The sequence below is a fragment of the Acomys russatus genome, chromosome 10, assembly GCF_903995435.1.
Source record: "Acomys russatus chromosome 10, mAcoRus1.1, whole genome shotgun sequence".
Lineage (NCBI taxonomy): Eukaryota > Metazoa > Chordata > Mammalia > Rodentia > Muridae > Acomys > Acomys russatus.
In genome coordinates this window covers 27,564,115-27,576,390 of record NC_067146.1, presented here as the reverse complement: position 1 = coordinate 27,576,390, position 12,276 = coordinate 27,564,115, and the positions used below count along the sequence as shown (strand labels likewise).

General features: G+C 39.8%; 1 protein-coding gene across 1 annotated transcript in view; it reads right to left on the bottom strand.

Moving 5' to 3' along the window:
* Positions 1-5,419: 5,419 nt before the first annotated feature.
* The window catches only part of Vwde (von Willebrand factor D and EGF domains), a 66,150-nt gene continuing 59,293 nt past the window's right edge, over positions 5,420-12,276 (bottom strand). Inside the window, exons 26-30 of the mRNA XM_051151571.1 lie at positions 11,926-12,021; positions 11,748-11,843; positions 10,181-10,276; positions 7,239-7,342; positions 5,420-5,747 (exon numbers count right to left, since the gene is read on the bottom strand). Of these exons, the coding sequence (XP_051007528.1) occupies positions 5,733-5,747; positions 7,239-7,342; positions 10,181-10,276; positions 11,748-11,843; positions 11,926-12,021 (407 nt within the window). The 3' untranslated portion in view covers positions 5,420-5,732. The remainder of the gene's footprint in view (positions 5,748-7,238; positions 7,343-10,180; positions 10,277-11,747; positions 11,844-11,925; positions 12,022-12,276) is intronic.

Here is a 12,276-nt window from a genome sequence, read left to right as displayed (position 1 = left end):
AGAAGAAAAAGTGAGGAAGAACCTTGAACTCATTGGCACAGGAAAGAACTTTCTGAACAGAACATCAACAGCCCAGGCTCTAAGGTCAGCAATTAATAAATGGGACCTCATGAAACTGAGAAGCTTCTGTAAGGCAAACGGTACTGTCAACAGAACAAAAAGATGGCTTACAGAGTAGGAAAAGATCTTCACCAACCCTACATCTGACAAAGGGCTAGTATCCAAAATATATAAAGAACTCAAGAAATTAAACACCACGAAACCAAATAACTCAATTTAAAAATGGGGTACAGAGCAAAACTGCTGCTGTTCTTTACTGACATTGAAACCCAACTTTTTTTCACTTCCTATATAGGCAAAATTCTCTCCACAAGCCTTCCCAACCTCATGTCAGACGGACGCTCCCAAGCCATGCAGCCTTGTGGCCAGTTTTCCCAGCCTCTCCAGCATGTTAGCCTACCTAGATCATATTGTGTAAACCAGTCTGATAATGAATGCAACATTTATTCATTCTCTTAATTCTGCTAATCTGAAGAAACTCAGATTGATACCAAATCCTTTTCACCTAAAGTAACACAGACCTCTTTGTGTGATCAATGTAGTTTTATGCTAGTCATTATTGTATTAGATGCATTGAAATTCTATTACTGGATATATAATTAGTTAACTATTTTTCCATTTGATGATTATTTAAAATCTTTGACTATTTGCTTGTCTATTTTCACTTTGTGCTATTTTATATTGCATTATTCTGTGTTATTTATAATAATTTATTTTTAAGTTTTATTTTATAATAAAATGGTACAATAAAGGCTGTTGGCAATAAGATTGTCATTATTATAAGAATAATAATTCAGAGAGTATTTGAATAAACATATGTAGAGAGAGTTATATCCCCAACATTTTTTTTAAATTTGTGGTACTGGAGATTGAAGTTGGTGCTTCACACTTTATTAAAGTTTTATTTATTCTGTAAGTGGTAAAGTTTCCCACTGACAGGCCCTTTTTCATAGCACTGAACCTAAAATGGATGTGATCCTAAATTTGTCTGCAATAAAAGATTACAAATCTTGAATTTAATTTTCAGTTGTCAATTCAAGTACTGGTAAATATTAGCCAAAGGCTTTATAATATTATGACAATTTCAACTCAAAAGACAGCTGAATAATGACACAAAATCGATCTCATTAATAGACCAGCACAGAAATTGTGATATGGCAGCCTAACTATCCACACAATAAACATTTCCTCATTTTTCTTTTTAAAGTAATGAGTGGCAGTCACTTTAATTAATCGCAATGTGACTTTTAAGAAGAACTTGGGGCCTAATTAGCTAGAAGTGTACGTGTACATTTTCAGCATGGGGTTTCTGTGGGAAGTTACAAACTGGTTATTCATTTTTGCTTCAAGCATGTTTGTCTTGTTAGCAGTCCCTGAAGGAAGAAACAGAACATCTTCCTAGCAAGTTCTCCCCGTGCTGCTTATAGAGCCTGCCAGAGCTGTGTCTGCACTCACAGGTTTGCAAAGGAGTTCCACAGCGGAGAGGAAAGCCAACGCTTATTCATGTGGAAAGCATGGTGATGTAGAAAACATTTAGAAGCAACTGCAAGACTGGCTCAGTTGAGTAGGACCAAAAATTATTGAAAGATTGCTTGGTATCATTTTCCCTTCGGACCTACATGTGGAAGCTTCTGCAACCTTACTGAGCATCAACATTTACTGCGGCCCATCTTCTGTCTCCTCTGGCCCTGTGATCATGATGCAACCTCATGGCTTTAGAAAACCCCACCCTCCGTGGCCAGAGCCAAGCACACAGAAGATGGACATCCTCCAAACGACCAGTTTAGGCTTCATGTTTGGGTAGTGCAAACTCTCATCTCTTACAGTTATTTTTGTTCTTTTCAGTGAGGAGCTGAAAATGAAACTGTTTCAAAACGTTTGCCTCTGAGCCAGAGCGTTCTCAAAAAGCTGCCTCACATTTGTCTCCTCACTTCAGAGCCTCAGCCTTGAATCCTCCAAGCACACTGTTTACTACCATAAACTGCTCAGACGGCAAAACCATCTATAATAGCCATCTCATCTGTAATGGCAATATTTTGGTTCTATATTGATGCTTCAATATCATGAGATGGGTATCAGATGCAATCCAAAGAAAGAATTAGCCTAGCTCAAGAAAGGTTTTAAGATTTCTCCTCTTGAATGCCTTAGTCGTCAGAAAATTTCAGGCATCAGAGGATCAGCAGGAACACTGACAAGGCACAAGGCAGTTCAAAAATGGAATGCGACATGAGTTACCCCCTCCATTAACTCAGTCAACACAAAGCCAGCTATATGAATTCATCCACATTTCTCAGTCCCCAAGGACCCAACCTTAGTGCATGAAATATGAGGTAACGCGAGAATCTGCTGTTAGCATCCATCAGAGCTGTTGTCCAGGAAACGACCTCAGTTTGAATAACATGAGTGCAGACAGTGAAGGAGCAGTACCTGTATGATCTGAGCTCCCACAAGAACAGAGTAAACTAGACAGTTAGAACAGCTTTGGACCACAAGAGGCAACAGGTATCTCACTGATGGTTTGGTGAGGAGAATTCAATTTGACATCATCACTTTTCATATATTTCACCTATATTTTTTTAACAGTCCATTATTTGTTTTATTTTATTAATGGGAATTGCACTTATTTCTAACATAAATGAAGTGATGAAAGGTAGGTACATGTCTTTGACACCAGCACACGGGAAGATGAAGCAGGAGGCTCGCCTTGAGTTCAACGTCAGCTTGCGGGCTACACTGCAAAAACACTGTCCCAAAAATAAATAAAAGAAGCACAGTGGTGAGAAGGACCTTCAGGCAAACGCTCTGCCTTGTAGGTCTTTTATGGATGTTATACATAGGGCTTGATTATAGTCTTATTTCTCAACGGCATCAGAAAATATACTCTCAGCTACCTAGACCACTGTCTCTTTTAATTGATCAACATTTCCATGTTCACAGAATAAAGGAGAAAATGTATTCTTTCTAACCAAAAAACTGCTCAAGACAAAGTAAACCTCGCATGAAGTGTATCTTTACTTGGTTGCAATATCCTTTTATTGGCACAATGGGAAACTCCCAAGGCAAGTGCCTACAATTAGCAGCCAATCACCTGATGTAATGGAGACTTCCAGGCTTCTAAATGTTTTTCTTATTGAAAGATGTCATGTTTGCATTAAATGTTTCCTATGCTTTAATCAAAGTCCTCTTGCACCAAAGGTGCATAATATGAATTGAGGCTTTAGCACCATCTGCAGGTCAAGTCTGTTAATTTCACCTCCCTGTTGAAACTAAAGAGATTCACCTGAGGAATGACAGACTTGTGTGACTCTCTCTCTCTCTCTCTCTCTCTCTCTCTCTCTCTCTCTCTCTCTCTCTCTCTCTCTCTCTCTCTCTCTCTTTTTCTCCCTCCTTCCCTCCCTCCTACCCTCCCTCTTCCTCTCCCTCTCTTCCTCTCTCTCTCTCTCTCTCTCTTGCTCTCTTTCTCTCTCGCTGTTGCTCTCTTGCCCCATGGGCAAGCTTAGGGTTTAGGTTTTAATATTTTTAAATTAAATAAAGCACATGACGACAAATGGGCTTAAGGCCCGCTAAATCTGCACAAGTCTTACTTGCAGTTCAATTTCACTAAATGCTACCCAGGGAGCTACACAGGAAGCCTCAGGGAATCATCAACTGAACACTTGTCAGCTATGTGGACCAGCTCAGGTCGCACTCAGCACCCAGTTTTCCTCTTTACGTGCCAGCCCTAGTTAGCTTTTGTCCCCTAGTTACCGAGAATTGACTTAAGGATTTGTGCTTACAGGTTCTATCTTGTTTAAGTCAAACATTACTGACTTGGTGCTTTTTAAGAATAAATACTTAAACTTGGCAGAAAACTACCTACAAATAGTAGGTAAAATATAAACCAAATATAGACATCTATGTGCCACTGATGCCCCAGTTTGTTTAGCGTGTATTTTTGCAGTCACATTGTTTGTAACAAGAATAACATGCATATGTCTGGCTTTCTTTTTCTTTCTTAAGTGCTGAGGTTTGAAGCCAGAGCTTCACGAACATAGACCAGTGTTCCCCTCTGAGCCACACTCTTGCACCATGCTTGACCTTCATTTGATGTACAATAACCTCATTTTAACTTTAAAATTACCCAGTATCTCTGTGAAATAAGCAGGTTCACCATTATTTTGCACATGGGTGGATTTGAGAGTATAGGTAGGTGAAGTTCCCTGCACAAAGGGAGGAGTTGGAGCAGGGATCTGAAGCTGAATTGCAACTAAGGTGTGCTTGTCACAGGTCTCAGCTGGGAGTGGCCTCTAAGTGGCCTTCCTGTCAGCTCTGTACCTGTACTGTGCTCTTAGCAATACCTCTTCAGGTGTGAAAAAGTATTCTGCATTTACCGTTGTGTCCCCTTTCCAACTGCTAAGGTTCTTCCCAACAAGGTCCCCTATGAACTTTACATCTTCTTGTTTGTTTGGGATAGTCTCGCCAGGACTGCCAATGAGACCTGGGGTCTGAAGCATCCAGTGGAGCATGAGAAGGCGACCAGTGTTCATGTCCTCAGAAAAGAATGAGTCCCTAGCAGCTGTCTACTGCCATTAGCTAGTCAGGGCTGGAACTCCGGCTGACGTGAACTTGTGTAGCTCGTGTGCAGTTAACTCCAGTTGCTTTGAGTTTATGGTTGTGATGTCAATGTTGTGTCCAGAAGTCAGCATTTCAGAATAGTCCTCCACATCCTACCACCTATGCGTTTGCTCGACAACCTCTGCCTTGCTATTCCCTGGGGCAACTTTTTTTTCCCCATTGGTTTCTATAACTATGATCCAGCACAGTCCAAAGACTCACAGCAGTTTTGTAATACCTGATTCAGAGTAAGCTACTGTGTCTGGGAGTTAGAGCTAGAGTTTGAAGATTCTCAAAGACTGCAACAGCAAGAACAAAGCTTCCAGAGCTTTGGTTCTCAGTCTTTCTGATGCTGCAACCGTTTAATATAGTTCTTTATGTTGTGGTAAACCACCCCCCGCCCCTCACAAACATAAAATTATTTCACTATTTTGTAATTGTAATTTAATGATTGGCTACTTTAATGATTCATAACTTTAAAGTATTGTGATGTAAGCATCTGATATGCAAGATATCTGATGTGCACGTACTGTGAGAAAGTCATTAAGCAAAGGGGTGACCACCCACAGGTTGAGAACCACTTTCTGGGCAGTTCTGAGTTAGTGCTCTAGGCTGAAATGTTCAGTATCAACCTTTCGAGTCTTTCAGAAGCTGCTTTCCTAACCTCTAGATCCCTATCTTCATGCCCAGTTCTTATAGGAGGCCTGACAGTCTCTAATTATGCATTACATGTTGTGTACCTGCAAGACATCAAGTGGCATGTCATTTTGAGTGACCTCTGATACTGGCATAGTCACAGCTGGAACTGAGAAAAACACAAATTTTCAAATACAGTGAACTATCAGGAATATCAGCTTCATACATAAATATCAAACAACAGTTCAAAGTCAAATTCCAATTACTTAGAGTTTTTGCTTTTCTCTAAAACCGACAATGTAGATCATTCCATATTTTACTAGTTTCTTTGGTCTTTATAAAATTTTTATGAAATGTTGAAATAAACTTCAAAATTTATCTTCAATTCTTTCTGAATAAAGTTTCATTTCTAATGATAGAGACTTTTAAATAGTCCATGTTTCTTAATGGCGTTTCATCTGTAATAGAAAGAGACAATCAAGTTTCAATAAGCAGTAGAAACTCTTTGACCTTTATTAGTGATTTTTTTCTTTCTCTCACATGACATACACATATCCCTGTCAGTTCTGTCAGCTGCTACATTCAGCACTGTTTTCATAAAATAGATCTAAACAAGAGCTAATAGGGCCACTTGGGGCTGGAGCTTGTATATGATGTGAACATTACATTAAAATTCTCACTGTCCAATAAAACTGACTTTTATTGCATTTGAGAAGGGCTACATATTTCTCTCAAGCCTCGTTTTCTTTCTTTACCATTCCTTACTTCTCTATTCAATGCAACACACAGTAGCAGACTTACATAGGGCTTGCTCATTAACCAGCTAAACATTGGACAATTTGCTTTCTGAATTTCAAACCATGAATCTATTATGTTCTTGCTAATTCCAGGGTGAGATCACATCTTTTCAAGATAAAAAAAAAAAATGGTACAGGGAGTAAAACATACAGAAATTGACTTTTCACTCAACACAGACTAGTCCAGTTTCAAGCTTCAAGAAGAAAATTTCTTAACATTTTAAGCATTATAATATTTCAGTATATTTAGATCTTCATGACCTCTGGGATGTTTTGTTTTATTTTGACATAGTGTCTCAACTACTACACAGCTAAAGATGAACTTGAACCCCGGCTCTTCCCACCCTCACATCAAGTGTTTACCCCTCAGGCCCTTTGAAGTATTAGGTAGTATATGAGGATGGTTTTTATATTAAAACATAGAATAAGACATGTCTGACGGGCCTGCTTCATGTGCACACATATGTGTATTGTGTGCCATCACTACACGCCTCCAGTATGTATACGAGTCAGAATTTGACTATCGACTGGGAAGGTATAGTGCAAACTTTTTTTTATGAAGCTTTGGAATAAACTCATTACAGCAGCTGCCTTATCATCAGTCAGGACAAGGCCATGTCTCATACAGCACAAAAACCTTGATTCTTTGGCTTCTGAAATACAAAGCATCCCTAATCCTAGTGATAGGCATATTTCTTTTCCTAGGAAGGGATTTTAATAGACATCAAATAAAGAAAACATTTTTTATTCCAGGAAAAAAAAATTATGAGAACAGACTTGACTTTGTGGGACATGGCTATGAAAGATGGATAGGGCTGGACTTGAGTCACTGAGGCAGCGGCTCATTAACTTAAAGTGGTGGGTATGTTGAGAGATGTAAGGATTGCATTTGACCAAAGCATAAAGTAACTGTGTCCTATGTCATACTGTAGAGTAGCTCCCCTCTGATGTCTTGTAATCCTGCATGCCACTGCACAGTGGGGCTACACATAAGACACTTGGGTGAGTGTAGAATAACATTAGGCTTTGGCGTTGGAGGCAAACATTAATTCCATGTATGCTCTATTTTGGAAATAATATATTAAGAGCAGTTAGTTACCAAGTAGAAGACACACAGAGATGCCTATATCTATTATTTGTGCTTTCAGGTACCTGTATCTTCTTTTCACATTTGACTCCGGAGTATCCAGTGCGGCAAGAACATACACCAGGAGATGCACATCTTCCTCCGTAAAGACATTTCTGAGTACAAATGGCTGCAACATGCAAGTTATGATAGTCATCACGTCTCAGAACAGAATCCTGTAATGCACTGCATTCCACTGTCCTGAAGCCATTTTGTGATTGGAGCCTTTCTCATTAGCCATTACTCCATATGATACATACATGGATTGTAACGTCACAGAGAGACATGTACAGTTTCTGTGCCACTTTAAAATAAGTGAAATAAGCTATAATTAACCATAGGAAAGAAGTGCATGTGAACCAAATATGTGATCTAAATTTCTCTGTAGTTACAGTAGAGTAGATAGGAAGCAGGTGAAGTTAAGAATGTGGCAGTGCAGGAGCTCCACAAGAAGACCAGCAGAGCCCACTAACCAGGGCCCAGAGGAGCTGGTGGAGACTGAAGCACCAACCAAGGCCCATGTATGGACTGGACCATGGCCCACTACACAGCCACACAGATGAAGTTAATGGGTAGTTCAGGCTTGATGTGGGTCTCCTAGTAAAAGGAGTTGGGACTGTATGTAATATGGACTTGGTTGCCTGGGTTTTTATCACTCTCCCCAGGTGGGGCTGCCTCAGCCTCATCAGTCTACCAGGCAAGAGAATGTGTTCAGTCCTGATGTGACTTGAAGAGCTGGGGTGGGTGGAGGGACTCCACTCTTCTGAAGAATAGGGGACAGGGAAAGGGGAGAGGGAAAGAAGGAGGAAGGGAAGGTGGAACTGGGAAGAGAGGAGGGAGGAGCTATGATTGGGATGTAAAGTGACTAAACAAACAAACAAATAAATAAATAGAAAGACTCTGTCAGTGATCCATATAGGAAGACCTAATCTATGTGCTCTCTCATCTCCAGAACCCACACTCCCAATTCAAGTAATACTTTATTAAATTAAACTAAAAGTGTATTGGTTATGCTTTAAGTTGTTTGAAATTTATCTGTTTTTTTCCAAAGAAATTCCAAAGAGATAATTTGGTACTGGCATGTATATGAAGCAATTTATATCCTGGTTGCTGGAAACTCCCTTACTTCTTTCCTCCCTTTCTTTTCTTTTCTTTTCTTTCTTTCTTTCTTTCTTTTTTTTTTTTTTTTTCCTGGAGGCAGGATCTTGCTATGAGCCTTTGCTAGCTTTGTGCTCCCCATGTAGCCTAATTTGCTCACACCCATTGCTGTTCCCTGGCCCAACCTTTCAAGTTCTTGGGCTACAGGTGTGCATCACCACGCCCAGCTCACCCAGTCACTTTTAAAGCATGATTTCACTGTCCATACTAGAGAGATCACTGTGGAATGCTCTCTCAAGATGATTCTAAAATTATCTATATGTATCCAGTATCATCATCTAAAATGCTTTGAATAAAATAATCATGTGGAAGTATGTGAAATGGTCACAATAAGGGCAAAGGTTATTGCATTTATAGATACCATGCAGTGGCATCACAGAATTTAACATAATAATTAAAATAATGTTTTAAAGACAAGTAATAGGTTTTTAAATAATACTGAGTAAAAATAAGCATAACATAAAATTTTATATATGTAGTTACTTTTCATGGGAGTCACACTGTTGCAGTTTGTAAACTTTGAAAGTTTATGTAATTCAAGCATTGGCAAGCTGTTTTCATCATGGCTGCAGTATGTGGTTGGGTGGCAAAGTAACACTCAAGGATTCCACACTGAGAAAAATCTCATTATCTTAGGTATCATGTATTTGAATGGCATTGCCACGGTTCCCCAGAAGATGGCACAGCACTTACGTTCTGTTAGCACTGTCAGCACATTAGACTATTTCTGGACAACTGGAAAGAACGCATTTTGAGGAAGGCAGTTTGTTTTTAGATTTACATAAAGGCCCTGCAATGTGCAGAAACCATATTCCCAGCTTCAGGCTGTGCTTTGAGAATATCAGTCTACAACTATGGGAGAAACTTCCACATTCATGGAGGACTGTGAAGAGGCGAGAGGACAAGAGAGGGCAGTGGAAGTGAATATGGCCAGACGTTATAGACATGTATGAAAACATCACAATGAAACCCATCATTTGTATGATTGGTATGCCATTTTAAAACGGAAATAAGAGAAATGAGAAAATAACGATCAAATAAACTCTCATTTCTTTCAAATGAATACAGAATTGACCAACATTTATTTTTACTTCTAGATTTTCAGTTATATTTATTTTTATTTTGTATTTGTATATTTTGTATGACAGGTAGCTTTAAATGTCAAATTGGACACAACCCAGAACTCTCTGGCAATAAAGTTGAGATGAATGTTTGCTTGGATCACATTGGTGCATGAACATTTCCATGGGGCACTGTATTGGTTATGTCTTAATTGATGTGGAAACACCCAGCCTGAGAGTGGATGGCGCCATTCCCAGTCATAGGGCCCCAGAGTGTGTAAGAGTAAAGAAGCTAGCCAAACACTGGAGTATTGCTCTCTCTTCTCTTCATTGTGTATATGATGTGGCTAGTTGCTTTGAGCTCTGGCCACTGTGACTTGCCTGAAGAGATAAAATGAATCCTGCAATTGTAAGCTAAAGTAAATGATTTCTTCCTTAAGCTGCTTTTGGTCAGGAGATTTTTATCGGAGTGACACAAGAAAATTAGGGTAGTGTGTGTAATGGTGGGGAATACACATGCCATGGTTCCTATGAGGAAGTCAGAAAACTTCTATGGACATCTGTGGACATCTCACCAGACTTGGTGAGAGAACACCTTTCCTCACTGAGCCATCTTGAGGGTCAGTCCTTATTTACCAAGGGGCCAGTAATCTGAAATTTTGTCTCTCCTGTGGATTTCTTCATAAGCTACAGATTAATTGTAGCAATAGGTTTATACTCAGAAGATGAAGTAGAGAAAGACTCCTTACGTTTCTCACACTGCACCCCTTCCCAGGTGGAAGGGCAGTGACACGTGCTTGGAGCTATGCATTCACCACCATTTTTACACTTCTGAAGGCAGATTGCTGCAAATACAAAGGTAAACAAGTTACAAATTTAAACCACTAGTCAATTTTTAACGTAACCCACAAAAAGATGTTTTTTTTAAAAAAGGGAAAAATTTACAAGTCAAGAATTAAAACATCTTTCCTCAACCAGGAGTAATCTCACCACTTTAGCGTCTAAGGCAGTGGGATCAGTAGTTCAAGTCCAGTCTCAGCTAAGTAGCTAGTTGAAGGCCAGTCTAAGTGATATGAGAACCTGTCCCACAAGTAAAATAAAATAAAATCAAAGAAACTAAAAAAATATTTTATCAACACTGTTTCCTAATATCATGCATAGTCTTGAAAACATCTCCCCAACATGTCTACCCAAGGAGGAGCTGAACAAGGGCAAGAATAGACATGTCAAAGTGGATGGGGGAAAGGCCAGGGGCCTTAACTCTACACAAGGAACCCCAGGCACCTAAGGAATACTGAGAGCAGGACACAGTTTTCCCCAGAGAAGAGCATGCCAATTAGTCTCCAATACCAAATGTCAGCCCTGGGAGCATGCATGAAAGACACATGATATGATATAGACTGAGTAGGTTATATTTAGAAGTCTACCAACTATCTATCTACACACACACACACACACACACACACACACACACACACACACACACACACACACACTCATCTAAGGATAATAAATGGGAAAAGAGGCCATGAGTTTCAAAGAGGGCAAAGAGGAGCCTATGGGAGGTGTTGAAGAGGGGAATGGGAAGAGAAAGATGACACAATTATATTTTAGTCTCAAAAACAGAAGGAAAGGAGGAAGGATGTTATTTTATTGATCTTCCGAGCACAAGGTGCATCGTGCTTCTTCCCAATTGTTGGAGTTTTACACTGATCTTCATTTTAAGAAATATATCATAACTGCTGTTAGTTTAAAATAATTTTTTAGCTTCCTTGGAGACAGAGTCTCATTATATAACCCTGGCTGGACTTGAAGTCACAATGTAGACCAAGTTGGCCTTGGATTCACAGATACCTGCCTACCTTGGTTCCGAATTCTAGCATTAAAGGCATGGACGATCACAAGCAGATTAAATAACAAGTTAGTACAAAGAATAAGGGAAACACTTGAATAAAGGGAATCATCACCATCTCTGCAGCTAATCTGCTGGGATGGGTAGAACCTGCCCTGGAAAGACGAGAATGGATAAACTCAGGTGGAGCCAGGGACTTAGTGAGTTATTTCAAACCTTCCTCACAAGGCAACCTCAGGTTAGAAGTCCAGACCTGTGGCTTATTCTGGCATAGGTGGTTAGGAAACTAGAAAACACTGTACACTGTCTTCAGAGGACTCTCTGCCTTTCACTATTTCAAAATGAAATCTCCTAGAGCAAAAATAAATGAACAAAAGTAAAGACAAATGAACACAAAAAGACTCTGCTGCGCGCCCTCATGAAGGCAGGCGTTCATACTCTGAGAGTCACCTTGTTTTACTTACGTGTGTTACACCGTTTCCCACTCCAACCAGAAGCACAGGAGCAAATATTCGGACCCACACATTTTCCTCCATTCACGCAGGTAGGCTCACAGATGCCTTAAGGGGCGGGAGGGAAAGATGGGTCAAACAACAGATTCGGTTTTACCTGTAATGCACAAATACCTTTGTAGTATCTTACTTGTTTGGCATCTCTTTCCGGTGTACCCACCACGACAGGTGCACACATTATTTCTCATGCAGAGGCCACCATTCTTACAGGGAGGGTGACAGAGAGCTAAAAGAACACATGGCAGCAATGTGTGAACAGAACATATTCAATTATTATCTATTGCACATCGCCTCATGAGCTTGCTATCTATGGTGCCATAAGATAGAAGAATGCGCTATAAAAATAATAGATCACAACTGCAAGCCATCACAGCTGTCTTTCCTAAATAATAAAATGCACTACGCAGAGCTGTTGGCTGCTAGGAGGTTAATATCATTAAAATGCCTTAGCTTTCGAGCCATCATTATTGTCCTGCGTGCA